Source organism: Aedes albopictus, chromosome 2 (assembly GCF_035046485.1).
Source record: "Aedes albopictus strain Foshan chromosome 2, AalbF5, whole genome shotgun sequence".
Lineage (NCBI taxonomy): Eukaryota > Metazoa > Arthropoda > Insecta > Diptera > Culicidae > Aedes > Aedes albopictus.
This window is the reverse complement of record NC_085137.1, coordinates 234,799,278-234,819,371: the sequence shown is the minus strand read 5'-3', so window position 1 is coordinate 234,819,371 and position 20,094 is coordinate 234,799,278. Positions and strand designations below refer to the sequence as shown.

General features: G+C 42.1%; 1 protein-coding gene across 1 annotated transcript in view; it reads right to left on the bottom strand.

Moving 5' to 3' along the window:
* Positions 1-20,094, bottom strand: part of LOC109400999 (protein dissatisfaction) — a 121,112-nt gene that overhangs the window by 54,542 nt on the left and 46,476 nt on the right. Inside the window, exon 3 of the mRNA XM_062851359.1 lies at positions 3,738-3,899. Within this exon, the coding sequence (XP_062707343.1) occupies positions 3,738-3,899 (162 nt within the window). The remainder of the gene's footprint in view (positions 1-3,737; positions 3,900-20,094) is intronic.

Here is a 20,094-nt window from a genome sequence, read left to right as displayed (position 1 = left end):
ATATTACTCTCAGTCAAGGCGATAGTATTCACATGCATACAGCACCAATATTTCAATAAAGGTTTGGTTTCGGCAAGAAGTTTCGCCTTTTTGAAATGTTAGCACCGATAAGAGTGTACACTCTCTATACAGCAAATTTGCTTTAAAAACAATAGCCAAAAATATGGGCAACCATAAATTAAACAAAAAGAAATATGTCTGTGTGCCAAATATCTTAAGTTATAAGAATAGAAAACCAAAATATGGAAAGGCCAAAAGACAAAAAGTCGGAACAGGCAACAAATAATCAAGCATAATTTGCAGGGTGAAATTTTTTTCTTATTTCAAAATATGTAGGTAAGATCTTTTGTCCCTACTAATTTTACTTGTATTTGACTTTTGTCTTTCAATTTTTTCATTTGTACGTTTTGTCTTCATCAGCTTCAGCATTTAAGAAGGGCGTAACTGCTTTTTGATACTGCACCTTCTTATATGGATGTAAATTGCATGTCATCCCTCTAATGAAATCCATCAAAAGAGGAGCATTCTTTTCGTTTAGCAGTGCCATGCCACAGCTTTGAAAAAAGGTATTGTTTTGAAAAGTTGTTACGCCCTTTTGAAATACTGAGGCTGAGAAGAAAAAAACGTAGAAATGAAAAAAAAATCGATAGACAATATTGCGCGTTTAACCGTAGATTATCGCACAAAAATGTTCAAAATCGCTCATAGATCGTCGCCAGTACATTATATCGTGTTCGTGTCTTCTACAATAAGTGCGGAAAATAGCTAAGGATTGACCGCGCAGAAGACACCGATACAGTTAAATGCAACCGCGCATATCTACTTACATTTTTGCAAAACTTTGTGCGATATTTTTGCTTGCAATGTATAATAGGTCGATAAAAGTAAAATTAGTAGGAACGAAAGGTCTTACCTACACATTGAAAAAAAGAGAGAATTTTCATGCAGCATATTATGTTCGATTATTTGAAGCCTGTATCGTTTTTTTTTGTCTTTTAGTCTTGTAATGCTTTTGGTTGTCTATTCTTATAGGTTAAGTTTTGTTTTGTTTTATTTATGGTTGCCCATATTTGACTATTGTTTTTAAAGCAGATTTGCTGTATAGAGAGTGTACGCTCTCTAGACCAACATGTGAAAAGGACGGAACAACCGTTTAACGCCTCAACTTCTTCTGTCTCTCCTTGGCGTGTTTCAATTCATTCATGCAAATTTATCCTGTTATCAGATAGAGGGGAGACTGCTCTTCCTGTTACTGGTTAGAGTTTACGTGAATAATGGAAAATACACTCAGGAGGATCTAAAGAAGCGGAAATTTGCAATGGTTGTTACGCACTTTCAAATGTTAGTATAATCTAGATTGAGTTTAACCCTCGAGCAGTCGCGTCTTCGACTACTTACAACGGCACTACGTTCACACTGTGTATCACAAGCGTGCATTTTTGATGGTGCGTGTACTCAGTACACGATGCGACCGCTCCCGGGTTAAATAAGGGCGAAAGTAACATGAGCGAGTTCTCTTCATCTACTCTCTCTTCTTAAAATTAAAGTCACAAGATGCATGTTTGGTTACACTTTTTGGTCATAAATCGCTAGATTTCGATGCAATCTAGCGTCTAAGTATGATAAAAATCGATTGAATTTGCATCTTGTCCCTTTAATTTGCAGAAGAGAGAGAGTCGATGAAGAGAAATCAATCATGTTACTTTCGCCCTTATTCAAACTCAATCGGTGATAACATTTCAAAAAGGCGAAACTGCTTGCCGAAACCAAACCTTTATCTCTCCGACGCAATGTACAACTACTACTGGACGGGGAAAATGCAATTCTTTCCGATAGTGGTTGTTGGTGTCCTGGGAAAGATGAGATACGATCTAAAGCCATGGGAGAAGATATTGTGTTGAAGATCAGTTACGTCCTTTTGAAATGTTGGAGCTAGATGCATGTGAATACTATCGCCTTGACTGAGAGTAATATGAACATCTATAGACATATGGAATCACAATACAATATACTTTTAATTGAATTGTTACACCGATGAAATGTTTGTTTTCTATAGGCCCTAAAAAAACCTACCGTAAATTGACGTAATGACCAATTTTGATAGAAAATGCACTCCACTAATATTTATATGGATGCATACTACCAAATTTCAACATTATTCATGATAATTTTTATTATTGATGCCTTTAATTCATGATTCTGTTATGAAATATGGTGTTATTCTATAGAAAACACGATTTTTTAGAGGTTAGGCCCTTTAAAAGGGCGTAACTCAAAATTTCGCCCAACGATGATTTTAAAAATTAGCCCAGAGGTGTAGGATAGATAAATAAAGAGAATGGCGTTTCAGGTTTTGATGGTATATTTTATTTTATAATAACGGTAAATGGAGCACCGTGGAAACAATTCACTTGTTTTATGGTGGACACAATCCAACACTCGTAATACCTTAATTGATGCTGCTTCAAAATTATAAGGATTTCACCATATGAAAAACACATTTGAATTTGAATGATATTTTGGTTATTTTGGAGCAAAATATATGGTACTTTTGAAAAACAGAACCACGACTTGTCCCTTTACACTTATGCATTAAATGTTTTACATAAAAGTCAACGGTTGCGGCAGAAACAGGGGTGTCCATTTCGCCCCGGGTGTCCATTATGCCCCTAATACCCCTACCCAATCGCTTTGCCGTCTTGGACAAAGTTTTTCGACACATCCAAGGGGGCTATACTAAACCTCATCGGTTATACAGTTGAAGAAATTCAGAGTACATTCGAAAAACCCCAGCTTTAGACTAACAGAAGAAATCTAACATCCGGACGACTTTATGCTCACCCAAACCAAAACCCGACCATTTCATACCATCTCATTTACCAAACAATCAACTTTCGAGATGGCCAAAGGGATAAAACCTTATCTTTCGCAGGCGACATCAACCGTCTTAGAAGCGGAAAAGCGAAAAAGTACAACAGGAGTGAAAATGGCGTTAAAAGGGGATTATTGAACTCAAAATTTTGGTTTGTGGCGAAAGCCTCTTCCCGTCGTCGACGTGTTTGTCATTTTTCAACTCAATTTATGTATGGCGGAGCGAGTGGAAGACGTTTCGCTCCGCCGGGAGCAGCTGCCGATGGCTTAGTTGCGAATTATGTTCTTTCCCAGCCGGGAGAGTTGGTTTCGTTTTCCGGTAGGGTGAGACGGTGGAAATTCCTGCCAAAACCGAGGGTGAAAACTGTCTACCCAGGCATTTTCACTGCAAACGTAGCTCAAAGATCAAAAGCGGTGGTTTTGACTCGATACTTCTGAAACGGTGTGCTCTCCTGTATATCTGCAAAAGAAGCAAGTTAACGCTTCATTTGAGGCTGTTTGTACAAATATTTCAACTGTGCATGTAATCTCCAAAGTGAAAATGAGCTGTGAAATCGCTGAAGGATTTCCCGGGTGAACGAGCGAGGTGTGGGTTGTGGAAGCTTCGTCAGCTGTGTTTGCCTGCTGTAATGTGATTTCGTTTGCACATCTCGGCTTCCGTCGAACCGCAACCGAGATTGATTAGTATTCAAAATCGCGACACTCCGTCGTAATGGGAGCGCATTAACCGGAAACACGCGCTTCTGGGTTCTTAAATGGTTGGTAAATATTCTACAATCCCGTCAATGGTTAACCCAAGGCGAAAGTTGAATCCCGCATAAATGGATATGTGCAATTTTCTGCCAGTTATAATCCCAGTTACTTACCGTCTTTGTTCATTGCGGACTGGAAGCACTTGGATAACCGACAGGCTCGACACTGATTGCGATGGGTTTTGTCCACCGGACAGCGACCCTTCAGTTCACCAGCCGCCTTACAAGTGTAAACTCGATTTCGGTGAATGCTGCGTTTGAAGAATCCCGAGCAGCCTGTGGAAAAGAAATTAATGATATTAAATCAAAATTGAATTTTAACATTGAAATAAGTTTTTAGATAACAAATCATTAGCTATGAAAAATAGAAAAGTAACTGATCTTGTCTTCGATTAGAATTGCGTTAGTTGAGCTTCAATTAAGATGAAATAGCAGATTAAAAGATCACAATGCACAGTGAGCCAGGATCCAATTTTTTCATGCGTTATTCTGGAGTATTTTCTACGTTTTTCTGTAGTTCTGGTGGCGGTAGAATATTATCCGGAATATTTTTTCTGGATATCTTAGGTCATCCAAACTATTCTTGAGTTTAGATCCAAAAGTCTACGAGTGTAACGGAAACTTTTTTCATTATACAAAGCTACGATTTGTAATCTATCATGTCCATTTAGTCTTCTGAAAATTCAATAGACAGTATCAGATCAGTCGGGATATCTTAGGTCATCCAAACTGTTCTTGATTTTAGATCCTAAAGTCTACGGGTGTAACGGCAACTTTTTTCATTAAACAAAGCTACGATTTTTAATCTTTCGTGTCCAGTAAGTCTTCTGAAAGGTTTATATACAATATAAGATCAGTCGGGATATCCTAGGTCATCCAAACTGTTCTAGAGTTTAGATCCTAAAGTCTACGGGTGTAACGGCAACTTCTTTTACTATATAAAGCTACGATTTGTAATCTATCATGTCCAGTAAATCTTCTGATAGTTCAATACACAGTATCAGATCAATCGGGATATCCTAGGTCTTCCACACTGTTCTTTAGTTTAGATTCTAAAGTCTAACTTCTAACTTCTTTCATTAAGCAAATCTACTATTTGTAATCTACCATGACCAGTAAGTCTTCTGAAAGTTCAATAGACAGTATCAGATCAGTCGGGATATCCTAGGTCCCAGTATAAAACACCTTCTGATATTCTTGACGAATGTGAAATGGATACATAAAAACGAAACCCATATTCAGGTCAAGCTTTTAGAACAACTGGTGTGTCAATTATTTCGTTTTTCCAAATTTCATGGTGTTCAGAATGTTCTAGGTTATCAATGAAGTCCCAAATACAAATATCTCCATTTTTTCCTAATAGAGGACTCAATTTGCAACAACTTTGCCGAAGATAGTATTTTGTTTTATCAAATGAGTGAATTGATACAGCCGTTTCTATGTTGGTGTCATATATGACCCCTCCTGCTTCAAAGGGTTGCCCGTTGGATGGGGCAGCAGGGACGGATGTCCTGGGGCCTGACGCACCCCCCCGCTTGCGAGTCAGCCGCGTAGTTGCCGGCTAAGAATAGGACTACTAACCCCAATTCAAGGTGTCAAGCGACCCGTGCCGAGGAATGAGTGATCGAGGGGGTGAAAAAGATGCTCGATCTTTAACGGAGCCTGTGGGGTACCTGGGCACCCCCCACAGTATGCTGTCCCTTACCGCGTTAATGCAGAGCTCTGGCGTGGTGGACATTATTTCTCGTGCAACTCGTGGGAACAAGTATGAGCAAAAACCAAAAATCAATTAACTTAGGTGGAAGTAGTGGTGCGATCAACCCCTTCGCAAGAAGTGGGTTGATGAGGTCTCCGACAAGGAGAAGCGAGGAGTCAGGTGCTGGTAGCTTACGTAGCTCAAGCGTGGGAGCTCCTGTCCACTCCACGGCAAGCCAGCCGGTGGAGGTCATGGACGGAGCGTGGCTGCTGAGGGCCATCAGCCAAGAAGTTGGTAAAGGACGGCCCGCATTAGAGGTTGCTGAGCACCAGCTTGGCAAAATCATCGACTTTGCGACAACTAAGTCGAATATAAGCAAGGACCTGAAAACGGCCTTGCTTAGACTTAGAGTGTCTGTCGATGAGGCCAAGCAGGAGCACGCGGTGGCGTTGCTGGCTGCTACAGCTGCGGAACCAGCAAAGGAGAATGTGTCGAAGTTTACACAAACAGAGGCCTTCTCCTTCGCAGGTAGTCCGAGGAGTGTGGAAGCGAATGCTCGTGACAAACGTGGCAAGCATTCGCAGAAGCGGGCGAGGCAGCCGTCAGGTGAGGAGCTGTCTGGCGGCGCCCGCAAGGCCAGGCGTATAATAACCCCGAAAACCGGTGGTAACGCTGGAAAGTCGGACCCCAGCCAGGGTTCCCGGAAAGCTGGGAAGGGTGGGCCTGAAAAGGCTGGCCCGTCCCGGAATGATGGGAATAAGGGGTTGCGACCAATGGTGGGCCCTCAGCAGCCACAGAGCAGGGCGGTCCAAGGAGAAGACCCTCCTTGGACAAAGGTAGAGCGGAAGAAGAAGAAGAAGGTGAATCCGCAGGTAGAAGTACAGGACGCCAAACCAAGGCGTAGGAAGGCAGGTGCCAGGCGTGAGAAAGGCGACGCTATCGTCATCAAGACGGAACAGTCCAAGTACTCGGACGTCTTGAAGACGATGCGAAGCGACGCCAAGCTTGAGGGTCTTGGAGCCGACGTACGCAGTATTAGACGTACTCGTACGGGCGAGATGATCCTGGAGCTGAAGCGCCAGAAGGAGCACAAGGGCGCCGCCTACAAAAGGCTGGCAGAAGAGGTCCTTGGCGAAGGTGTGCAGGTGAGGGCTCTGACACATGAGGCGACTCTGAAGGTCAAAGACATTGACGAGATCACCGAAGTGGAAGAGCTCGTCACGGCACTGCGGCAACAGTGCGATGTGCAGGTGGCCGCCGCAGCCGTTAAGCTACGGAGAGGGCCAGCAGGGACACAGATAGCTTTGGTTCAGCTACCTGTGGCGGATGTTAAAAAGTCCGTTTAAGTAGGGAGTATTAAGGTGGGCTGGTGTGTATGTCACCTGACATTCCACGAGCCACCTGAGGTTTGCTTCAGGTGTCTGGAACCAGGACACAAGTCGTGGGACTGCAAAGGCCCCGACAGGCGCAAACTGTGTAGGCGATGCGGCGCTGAAGGTCATAAGGCCCAAAGCTGCACGAGTCCGCCCATATGCATGATCTGTACCGGGAAAACCTCGAAAAACAGACATGCGATGGGTGGTCCAGGGTGCCCGGCCTTTAAGAAAGCCGCAGTGAGCAACAAAGCACAGTGCAGGTAACGCAGCTGAACCTGAACCACTGTGATGCGGCTCAGCAACTGCTTTGTCAGGCGGTTTCTGAGTGGGAGACGGATATCGCCATCATTTCGGACCCATACCGAGTACCCGCCGGCAACGGCAACTGGGCCTCGGATGGGACCAGGAAAATGGCGGCGATATGGACGACGGGTAAATACCCCGTGCAGGAGTTGGTGTCTACTATCAGGTATCAGGTATCAGAAGGCCGGCTCCAGAGGCACGTTATCCTCCATTTGGGACATTTGTGCCATCGCCAAAATAACAGCCTATTTCATCATCTACCTGAGGGAAAAGGAAGGAAAAAGGATTTGGATGGGGATGGGGACAGGTAGCCCAAGTAACAATGTCTATGCCTTCTGCTCTTAGATATTATTTATTGAGGTTTTGTCATGGATTTTTAAAGCCCTTTCAGGTTTACTGAAAATGTTTATGTTGCAAAGCAGCATTAACAACAAAAGCAACTCTAAAACAGTGTGTAGATACCTACAAGTCCATCGAATAAAACTTATCTGTTTGTCTTTTTGCCAAGCAAAAAAAGTCTTGTAAACGAACTGTTAAGTAAGTATTAAAACTTGAACCTAACACTTATTTCATAGCCGCATGCATGTTATATCATATCGCTTTTAAAACCAGATAAACTACCTAAATTCGTAATAAAGCAATCTTAAACGTTATTAGGGTTAACAGTGGAAGTATTAAAGCAAGCTTAAGAATGATACTAAAATACGATCTTGATCGATCTTTGATCAATAGATTCAATGAGCTACATAAACGAAAGGATAATTCACCAGATATAATTATTCTTCATTCTGATTGAAGCAAACGTCAATGGAAAAACCTCGGGTGGGTTTAATTTCCCATCACCACATTAAGCTTCTTTCTCTAGAGTCCGATTGTGATTGGGGTTTTCAAAGCACCTGATGGATGGGGATTCCATCGTTTGTTATAAGCCCAGCATCACAGCTGTGCTCGAATAATGGCTTACTTTTACTCACAGCCGCAGCCGGAGTAATGAGATCCTGATTGTTTACTACTATATTACTTACCGAACACTCAAACAGCCTCAAAAACACAAAACACCATTAGGAATCTTACAAAAATATAAAAGGTTTTCATTTGTTTACGTTTTTTACCGCTATCGGCCAAGCGAAGAGTTCTTAAGAGCATTCTGTCTGATACCGCATTTCCTTAAAACCTAACAGTGTTTAAGAAGCGCATATACTTATGCGTTAGGAATACATAGGTGTATGCTTGTTTTTGCAGCGTATTCATAAAGAGCAGCAATTCTAGAACATGATGCTTTAACACTAAACGATCTTAAACAACCTTAAACAAAACCAGGAGGATTTAACTTGACGGCATCCATATTTTCCATCACGATAATCAATTCCTGCTTGCAAAGTAGGTGCGCCATGTTGATAATTGGACTGTGATTTAAATTCATGGTTTTGCAAGGGGGATTGAAATTGTTATTTTCTTTATGACAAAAACCTCAAAATGAAGTGGCGCTTCGTCTTATTTAGAGACAACGTATTGCATTATACCGGAAAACTTGTTTGGCATGAACTTTTTCATCATAGCAACAGAGTTTTTCTTCGTGGGAATTGACATATAAATATTATTAACATGGATGACCGATGTAATTTTCGTTCTTGCATTATTAGTTATTTGCAATGTACTGCCATGTTATTGTTTCATTTTAGTTTCAGATTAATTTCAAGTCATTGGATTTAATTGTTCATTTAAGGTGCTCTAAGAACTTCAATACGGCTTGTTGATCTTATTGCGTGCTATAAAAAAATCTTATCTATGCTGTATAGTATACTACAAGAATATGTCACAAAACCAACTGGCCTATACAACGTTTTAAGGAATGGTTTTAACAACCTCCTGTAGGGTGGGCCCTTTTAGGTTTAATAGGGTTTTATCACGGGTTTATTAGAGCTGTAAGGATCATTTTGCTTTAAAACAAGTTTTAATGGTTTGATTGTAACAACAGCTTGTAGGCTGTGAGAAAACTAAAAATGTTACTTGGGAGGGAAATAGGAAAAATACCCTGGAAGAGGGTACTAACGCACAAGCGTACCACAATGGGTTCAAACAGCGCCCTGAAAAGGGCACTGTAATAACGCATAAAGCGAAAGAGAGCCTATAGCTCTTTACCACAGCGGGTTAAGAACAACAGAATATCCTGAAGATTCAGGTTTCTGAAGTCAGTTTCACTTAATAAGTGTTTACCGAATACTCGGAAACGCAGTTGCGCGAAAACTGGACAGTTACATATCAAATGATACGAAGTTCCATAATCGGATTCACAGCTATCACAGGCAAATGAATCAGCTTGCTGAATATTCGCCATGTGATAGCTGAGTCGGCAGTGGCCAGTCAATGCTTTGACCAGCATGCTGCAATTCTGCTTAGACAGATTAGTTAGATACTTCGCCACCCGTAGAGATGGCTCAGCACTATACAATTTGGTTTGACGACATGACTCCAAACTATTCCAATATTGTCTGTGTTGAGTGACAGCCCAGGTGTGAATCTGAAGCTTAATCCAACACTTCGATATCGGAATAGCTGGCTCAGGGCCAATGAAGTCATGTGATGCTCCAGAGCGAGCTAACTCATCAGCCAATTCATTTCCAGCGATGGAAGAATGACCAGGTACTCATAGAAGGTGAACAGCGTTTGCTGAATTCAGCTCCTCGATTTGAGTTCGACAAGCGATAACTATCTTCGACCTGGAGTTGGCCGAAGCAAGTGCTTTAATTGCAGCCTGGCTATCTGAACAGAAGTATATTACTTTGCCCATTACGTGCTGCTGAAGTGCTGATTGCACTCCGCACATAAGAGCAAAGATTTCGGCCTGAAAAACGGTGCAGTGTCTACCAAGTGAGTAAGACTGATACAGCCTTAGCTCACGAGAATAAACACCAGCACCTGCTCGACCTTCGAGAAGGGAGCCATCAGTGTAACATACGATGCCGTCTGAAAAACTTCTTTCCAGATAACCAGATGTCCACTCTTCCCGGGAAGGGAATTTCGTGGAAAATGTCCTATATGGAAAATTACAAGCAATTGTAAGATCACTTGGAGCAAGGACAATTTTGTCCCAATTCACCAAAAGTGGAAACAACGAGGTGTGTGTTAATGTGCGGTTCACAGGAGTTTCCTCTAGTAGACCGAGTACCCGTAACCGGTAGGTGCAAGAAAGTGCTTCTTGTTTGAGATGAATGTGTAGTGGGGCAACGTCAAAGAGAACTTCGAGCGCCGCCGTGGGAGTTGAAGAGAACGCTCCAGACATCGCCATTAAGCACATCCTTTGGAGATGGCCTAATTTTGATTGGACCGTTCTCACTTCACCTTTTTGCCACCACACAAGACATCCATAAGCCAATATTGGCCGAACCACAGTTGTGTAAATCCATTTGATATACTTGGGTTTTAGACCCCAAGTTGTACCAAAAGTACGCCGGCATTGCCCGAAGGCCATACAAGCTTTCTTGATTCTGAACTCAATGTGAGGTGTCCAGGAAAGCTTGGAATCAAGAATGACTCCAACGTACTTTACCTGTTCAGTCACATCGATTTCAGAATCAAAGAGACGCAAAGGTCGAACGCCATTACGGTTTCGCCTTTCCGTGAAAAGAACAATAGATGTTTTACTCGGATTAACCGAAAGGCCATATTGGCGACACCAACCCTCAACTACCTGAAGGGCGTTTTGCATCAGGTCGAAAAGGGTGCTGATGCACATACCGACTAACAATGTTAGGTAGTCGTCGGCAAAACCATAAGTAGGAAAACCGCTATTATTGAGTTGCCTCAATAGCGTATCTGCTACGAGATTCCACAAAAGCGGTGATAAGACTCCCCCTTGGGGGCATCCACAAACACTCAATTTCCTAATCCCTGCTAGACGCAATGTCGAGAAGAGATATCGGTTTTTGAGCATTTGGTGAATCCAATTGGAAATCATTGGAGATATACCATGACTCCGTGCGGCTTCCAATATGGCATCGAAAGGCACGTTGTCAAAGGCACCCTCGATATCTAAGAAAACACCCAAACAAGATTGCTTTTGAGCGAATGCTTTCTCGATATCGTAAACAACCTTGTGTAAAAGAGTCACAGTGGACTTACCAGATTGGTAGGCATGTTGGTTCACATGAAGAGGCACGTTGGCCAGATGAACATCACGGATGTGATGATCCACAATGCGTTCTAAGCATTTCAGAAGAAAAGAGGTCAAACTGATAGGTCTGAAACTCTTTGCTTCTTCATACGACGCACGACCCACTTTCGGAATAAACTTTACAGTAATATCCCTCCAGGATTTGGGAATATACCCTGTAGCAAAACTGCAAACAAGTAGTTTTTTCAAAACATGTTTGAAATAATCAAATCCCTTCTGAAGCAAAATAGGATAAATCCCATCTGCCCCAGGAGATTTAAAGGGAGCAAAGCTATTAAGAGCCCACTCAATCGATTCTATAGTTACAATACTCCGAGCCAAAGCTAAAGAATCATAACTACAAGAAAAGACATCAGGATCATCCGAAGATGTAATATCCACACATCCAGGGAAGTGTGTGCTGAATAAGCATTCCAGAACTTCCTCATCAGAGGAAGTCAGATCGCTATTTGGTAAACGAAGTTCATTCACCCGGAAATCCTTAGATTTCGCAAGGATTTTGTTTAACCGACTGACTTCACTCAAGCTGGAAACATTTGTACAAAGGTTTTTCCAGCCGGATCGTTCAGCAGACCGGAGAGCTTTCCTGTAGGCCTTGCGAGCCGACCTGAAAGCCTCCGAACCAGCCGAACGTCGTCTGTTCCAACTCTTTCTACATTGTTTCCTGAGTTTCGCCAGATCAGAGTTCCACCAAGGGGTTCCTCTTGTGATCTTCACAGACCGTAGAGGGCATGCTTCTTCAAAAGCTTCCATGATGAAGGTCGTTGTAGTATCAACGGCGTCATCTAAATCACTTGGAGTGTCAATGGATGGTGAATATCCATGAAATTTGGCTGCAACCAAATCAGTATAAAGATCCCAGTTTGTTGACCGAGGATTCCTGAAACGCAATGTTTGCGAAGTAACATTTAAATGTTCAAAAAAGATATAGCGATGGTCAGATAAAGATTCTTCATCTGACACATGCCAATTGGTCAGCTCGTGACTAATTCTGCTAGAGCAAAGCGTTATATCTAACACTTCCTCTCTAGCAGATACCATGAAGGTTGGGCGGTTGCCTATGTTAAGTAATGCAAGATCTGTACTACTTAAGTACTCCATCAAACTGGAGCCTCTCAAGTTAATGTCTGAGCTGCCCCAGATGATATGGTGAGCATTAGCATCACTGCCAACAATTAGCGGAAGGCCTTTTGAAGTGCAGTATGCGATGACTTGTTTGAAAGCATCCGTAGGGGATGGTTCATCATGCGGTAAATACACAGAACAATAGACGTATTTCCTGTTGAGGTTTCCAACAGATACATCAATTGTGATAGCACATACATCTCTGGTGGTTAGTTCAGAGATGAGTGTAGCAACTATTGCGTTGTTGACAAGCACACAGGCTCGAGGCATGACACGCGAGTTTGCCATTTCATGTTTACTGAAAGTGGCAAACACCGGGTTCACAAGGTTTCCTAGATAGAAATTTCCCTTACGAAAGTAAGGTTCTTGTACCAAGGCCACTTGGGCTGTACCATTTTGCATAAGTCTGCAAAGATTGATCGTTGCTGTTCTTTTATGCTGAAGATTGATCTGAGCTATCCTAACCGTAGCCACTACCCAAACTAGGTAAGATGAAACTCTTCGCAACAACAGCACAACAAAGAACAGCAACAATAAAACCAAATCGGTATCGATTGGAAAACGCCAAAGGCGAGGATACACAGAATACACTGTAAATCGCATAATGCGAAACCATATAGGTGAAAATTTAAACTAATTAACAACATCTTCATAATCCCGCCCTTATTTAGCCTCAAGTGAGACTAAAGAAGGGCAGCTGATTGTCTCGGAGAAACACAAGGTCCACTGCACCATTGCTCCGGTTAGCGCAGTAAGGGCTACATACTGTGGAGGGCGCCCTGGTACTCCACAGGCTCCGTTAGCGGTTAGGTTTTTATTAGACCCCCCTAGCCATTCATTCCTAGGCACGGTAAGCATAAAGCCGCATCACACCATGAATTAGGGGCCACCTGTTGGTGGATTTTTACCACCGGAACAGGCGGTCCGTAGTGTTATTCTTAGCCAATTGAGACAATCGCTACCGACACTACACAGCTATCTAGGCTGATCGAGAAAAGAAGTTAATATTGATGATCAACTTCATACGGACTCGAACAGCCGGTTCTGGTGGGCTGGTGTGTATGTCACCTGACATTCCACGAGCCACCTGAGGTTTGCTTCAGGTGTCTGGAACCAGGACACAAGTCGTGGGACTGCAAAGGCCCCGACAGGCGCAAACTGTGTAGGCGATGCGGCGCTGAAGGTCATAAGGCCCAAAGCTGCACGAGTCCGCCCATATGCATGATCTGTACCGGGAAAACCTCGAAAAACAGACATGCGATGGGTGGTCCAGGGTGCCCGGCCTTTAAGAAAGCCGCAGTGAGCAACAAATCACAGTGCAGGTAACGCAGCTGAACCTGAACCACTGTGATGCGGCTCAGCAACTGCTTTGTCAGGCGGTTTCTGAGTGGGAGACGGATATCGCCATCATTTCGGACCCATACCGAGTACCCGCCGGCAACGGCAACTGGGCCTCGGATGGGACCAGGAAAATGGCGGCGATATGGACGACGGGTAAATACCCCGTGCAGGAGTTGGTGTCTACTACCTATGAGGGCTTCGTGGTCGCCAAAGTAAACGGGGTCTTCTTCTGTAGCTGTTATGCGCCTCCGCGGTGGCCGATCGAGCGGTTCACGCAAATGCTGGACCGCTTAACGACCGTGCTAACAGGGCGAAGGCCGGTGGTAATAGCGGGTGACTTTAATGCCTGGGCTGTGGAATGGGGAAGCCGTTTCACGAACCAGCGGGGTCAGATCCTGCTAGAAACACTGGCCATCTTAGATGTCGACTTGGCTAACGTCGGTACCAAGAGTACCTATAGTCGAAACGGAGCGGAGTCAATTATTGACGTGACCTTTTGTAGTCCTGGCCTAACAAGTAGTTCGAACTGGAGAGTAGATGATGGCTACACTCACAGCGACCACCTGGCGGTTCGCTACAGTATCGACTACAACAACAGCAGACAGCGGATAGAAGAAGAGGCGGCTAGGCCAAGGCCAAGCCCTCGTAGGTGGAGACATCATACTTCGACGAAGAGGTATTTAGGGAAGCGCTCCGCCGTGAGCGAAACTTACTCGGTTTAGACGGCGACGAGCTGGTAGCGGTGCTCTCACGTGCGTGTGATGCGACCATGCCTAGGAGAGTCCACCCTAGAAATGGGAGGCCACCGGCTTACTGGTGGACCGACGCGATTGCGGACCTGCGCCGCGCCTGCCTACGGGCTAGGCGGCGGATGCAGCGAGCACGATCAGAGGAAGAGCGAAACGAACGGCGGGTGGTGTTCGCCGCTGCAAAAGCCACGCTCAAGACCGAGATAAGAGCAAGCAAGAAGGCCTGCTTTGAGGGTCTCTGTCAGAGTGCCAATACGACCCCGTGGGGTGATGCCTACAGGATCGTTATGGCCAAGACGAGAGGTGTGATGGCTCCTACAGAGCAATCTCCAGAGATGTTGGAGGGGATCATTGGAGGACTTTTTCCGCGTCATGATCCTAGTCCTTGGCCTCCTTTCGTAGGACAGCCGGGGACTGGGGCTGGCGATGAGGAAAGGGTCACCGATGTGGAACTTGCGGGGATAGCTAAGTCCCTTAGCGTAGGTAAGGCCCCAGGTCCGGACGGAGTTCCGAACCTGGCCTTAAAAGTAGCTATTGCAGAAGCTCCCGAGATGTTCAGGTCTGCTATGCAGAAATGCCTGGACGAGGGAGTTTTCCCAGAAGCTTGGAAGAGGCAGAGCCTGGTACTATTGCCAAAGGCGGGGAAACCACCCGGAGACCCGTCGGCATATAGACCAATATGCTTGATTGACACGGCGGGGAAGGTGCTCGAAAAGATCATCCTCAATAGAATGTTGAAGTTCACTGAGGGCGTAAATGGTCTCTCGAGCAACCAGTATGGCTTCCGGAAGGGGAGGTCCACCGTAGACGCTATCTTGTCGGTTACAAAAACCGCCGAGAAAGCACTCGAGCCTAAGAGGAGGGGAATTCGCTTCTGCGGGGTAGTGACTCTGGATGTAAGGAATGCATTCAATAGCGCCAGTTGGGCTGCTATTGCCGATGCGCTCTTGCGTCTGGGGATACCGGAGTACTTGTACAAGATTCTCGGAAGCTACTTCCAGAATCGCGTACTGGTTTACGACACGGAGGTGGGTCGGAAGTGCTTTCACATAACCTCAGGAGTCCCGCAAGGTTCCATCCTGGGTCCGGTGTTATGGAATGTCATGTACGACGAGGTGTTGAGGTTAGAGTACCCAGTGGGAGTGGTGATTGTCGGATTTGCCGACGATATTACGCTCGAAGTCTACGGTGAAACGATCGAGGAGGTGAAGTTGACTACCGACCACTCGATCAAGGTTGTGGAGGCGTGGATGCGGTCCAGAAAACTGGAGCTGGCTCACCACAAGACAGATGTGACGGTTGTTAACAACATGCAGTCGGCGCAGCACACGGTGTGTTGAAACAGGATTATTATCGCACTTTCATGAACCTAAAATATTTTTTCGTTATAAGTTAGCCTTAGCTGTATATATTAAGATTCTGGAGGTTAAAAAATCTTTCATCGGGGAAAATTAAAATAAATTCGATTTTAGTAGTTTACCACTTTTCCCATATGATGTGATATTACGCAAATCTGATGAACCTAAACTCCGCTAGAAAAAGTCCCCCTTCAATTAATAAATTTGAAACCATTTAGTGAGAAACGAATGTAAGAGTCTTTACAACGAGTTTCAATTTGTTTGGCATTCGTTTCATGTGCCCAGCCCACTACAGTCTGCCGAAAGTCATAAATCTTAGAAGTCTACATTTCTGCCATTTGTCCGGCACATAGATATTTGCAATGGATGGAGGTAAACAAATACTTCCCATTTGTGCGACTCATACATTTGAGGAAGCCTGTCACTCATACCATTTGCAGCACATATCATTCATGTGCTAATTTGCCTGAAATGGCGGTTTGTTGCACATACTTTGCATGTCAAACCACATCCACATGGATATTTGCCAAAAAGTATGAGTCGACTATACTGAGCGCGCATGACTCATTTGTAAAAGTTCTGCCTCGGATCTGTTGAGGACTTTTGTCCATACAAAATATTAAAATTATGATACCTTAGGGTTAAGTGGGCTGTTGAGTCTCAAACAACAAAAAGTTGACGCAAAATACATAAGATTGGCGTTGTTATATTATGTGATTGAATTCAAAAATGATTATTCAACATTTGGTTTAAAATAAGGCTCACCGGGCCAAGTTGAAACGGGTGGGGTAAGAAGAAACAACGGGTTAACGTAATATTATCTAGTCATGATACGCAATTTGAATGTCATAACATTTTTTTTAATCAAACAATCATTTGGACAAGAATAATTATAGAAATTGTATTGAAATCTTTTGCAAAACATCACATGTTTTTATTAAGAATTTACCGAATGCAACGCATGCCTAATATATGTCAATGTCAATGACATCTTATAGTTTAAGCCTAGAATATATTGGAAACATATCAATTTGCAAGTAATCTGATGAATTTCTATAATGATAGTCTCGTGCAGTGTTATTTTTTCTATCTTCGTCTGGGTTATCTGTAGTTTTATTTTATAAGACACTTTGGTCTTGATAAAAACTTCATGCAGTTTAATGGTTTTAATGTTATGACTGCATAAAATAAAATTTCTTTTTCCAAAGTAAAATCCCTTCATTTTTGCAAAGTGAGTTTGACAACAGATTTGTATGGGGAGAAATGTGATAAAAACGAATTAAAAAGTCACCCGTACACTCGATACCTTCCAACCATATTCTATGTGTTATAACTATTTAGGAATCAAAATCTATCCAATGATTCCTAAATGAAGCATAAAATAACTAATAAACGTTCTTAGAAAGTTGTATTGAAACCTCAAATTGCGTCACTCTTGCCTCATTTTACACATCACTGTTGTTGTTTTTTCATTAAATATATTTTATGACATTCCCAGAACATTCATGTCTTCTTAATATTGTTCTACATTTTCAATTTTCATTTTATCTGTAGATTTAGTTAAATTTGTTCTCAGCATAAACAAGAATGAACATATCTAAAATTAAGTAAAAAAGAAAATAGAACTAAGGACTCTTCCTTTTAATTGCACTACGATTTTGCATAATTTGAAAGATACGTATTTCGACCTCAACTGTTAGGTCATCTTCAGTGTCTCGTACTTAATCCGATATTCTGTTAACGTACATGTATTCCGCTAACATGCCCAGGTTCATCATCATCAAAACTAAAACTGTTTCAATCAAACATTGATTGAATTCACAATAAAAAAAAGTGATTACATATGCTTACCTTAAAGCACGTGTATCAAGGGCGTGTGCCGAAAGAGTAATCAAAAGCTATTCTCTAAGAGCTGATTTCTTCACCTCGGATTAACCGGTAAACCAGGTTTACCCATATAGTTAAACCTGGTTTAACGCTTAAGTCAGGGTGAAGAAATCGGCCCTATGTGTCCTACATGCAAACAAAAGTATTTATAGGATGAATTTTCACTTGTTAGTAAAACATCGAGCCCAGCAAAATCAGAGCACAATAAACATGAAAGCTCTTATTATATTCGAAGAGCTATCAGTATTTCTGCTAAACTAGCTCAAAACAAGTAAATGTACTGTTAACATGAATGTTAAAAAATACGCGTAATTAAGTCACCATATTTGTTTAATGATTTTCCAATCGAAGCATCTTTCGTGGCCGTGTGATCGTCGTTTAGGTGTTTCGTTACATGGTTTGGCATGCAAAGTATGTGCAACCAATACCCACCATTTCAGGCAAATTAGCACATGAATGATATGTGCTGCAAATGCTACGAGTCACAGGTGGATGGCGCTTCCTCAAATGTATGAGTCGCACAAATGGGAAGTATTTGTTTACCTCCATTGCAAATATCTATGTGTCGGACAAATGGTAGAAATGTAGACTTCTATGATTTATGACTTTCGGCAGACTGTAGTAGGCTGGGCACATGAAACGAATGCCAAACAAATTTAAACTCGTTGTAAAGACTTTTACATTCGTTTCTCACTAAATGGTTTCAAATGTATTATTAGAAGGGGGACTTTTTCTAGCGGAGTTTAGGTTCATCAGATTTGCGTAATACCACATCATATGGGAAAAGTGGTAAACTACTAAAATCGAATTTATTTTAATTTTCTCCGATGAAAGATTTTTTAACCTCCAGAATCTTAATATATACAGCTAAGGCTAACTTATAACGAAAAAATATTTTAGGTTCATGAAAGTGCGATAATAATCCTGTTTCAACACACCGCACAGTGGCGGGCCTCCATACAAAAGTCGGACAAAACCTCAAATGTTGACCAAAATTGCTGAAATTCACAGGTTATGATGATTTTAGTTACCTAAATCTATTTCTGATATGAAACTTTTCATATATTTTGATATTGCTATATTAGGGTGGTTCAAAATTTTGAAATCTGCTGATTAGGGAAAGAATGTAAAAATAATCGATAATAAGCTAGCACGATGTGCTTTCTGAACGTAGATTTTGATTAACCTTTTAATCTGGGGGTTCTTAAATCATGTATTGGTATTGAAATAAGCTATAATTGTGTATTTGTTGCTGTTAGGGTGGTCCAAAATCTTCAAAACTACATGAATCATTAGAAAAAATCGTTTACCTACGTTTTCTCTCAATGGATCAATTCAGATACACACCAATGTTGGCTGACAAGACGTGGTCTATTCTCAGGGACTGCCCATAGACCACGTGACATTTTACGGTGGCTACACGGAGATGTGTTATGGGGTCAGATAGTCTAATATGCGTAAAATTTGAACTGCTTTTTATCAACTTCGTTTTAACAACTTCATATATGCTCTTCCAAGTTTAGGTTGTAAGGTACATCGATCTCTGCTATCACTTGTGGAAGCAACCGAAACAACCCTATCTATAAAGAATTGGCAATTCATATTCGCAATATTGAAGGGAGTTTTTGATAAACGATCATCAGAGATCGGTAATCATATTGATGAACAGTTCAGTTCCAGCAAATATTTTCAAAATTTTTATCACTCTGTGTATCGTTCAGCAGAAATGTGTTTAATGAAACCGCATGAATAACATGCAATAAAACTTCAAGTTTAAAAAATCAATATAAGGGGTTTCACTCAAGAGCGTGAAATATTCGTTTCATAAAATTGCGATTAAAATATTCAAAGATTGCCTTGGTGATCGCGACGTTTACGCAGAAAAATGTTTACGTTTTACGCTGTTTAGTGAATTCCTTTTATAGTTTATAGATGATTGTTGCTTTGAACTGAAGCGATGTGCGTGTAGAAAAGAAACAAGTAGATGTCTCTATAAATTGAAACTTCGATAGAAGTTCGTGAAGAGATTGCTTCCAAGGTTGTTGAGCAATACTAAAGATTAAAATGAATCGAAGAAACGATCAGTTTAAGAACATCAGTGAGCAATGGTTTGTTTAGTTATTTTTACATGTTTTCACGGTTGTTTTTTTATTTCTTTTATTTTAATGGTTAAAAGAGTTAGTTGTATCTGGTGAAGCAACATGTAGATAGTGTCTAAGTAAATAAAGGCTTATTCATACTTAGTCATCACTCCTTTCCTCTCTACCTTACTGTTTTAACTGGAGTACCCACCTTCTTCTGTAAAATAATATTTAAAAAATAATAATAAAAAAAAATGTTGAAGCTGTGGCCATTAAATTATCAGACCCCCCCCCCCCCTCCACTTATGACCATCTGACTTGGTGAAAATCTCTAACAAGAATGAAAATTACACTAAATTGTTAGTATTCTGAAGTCAATTT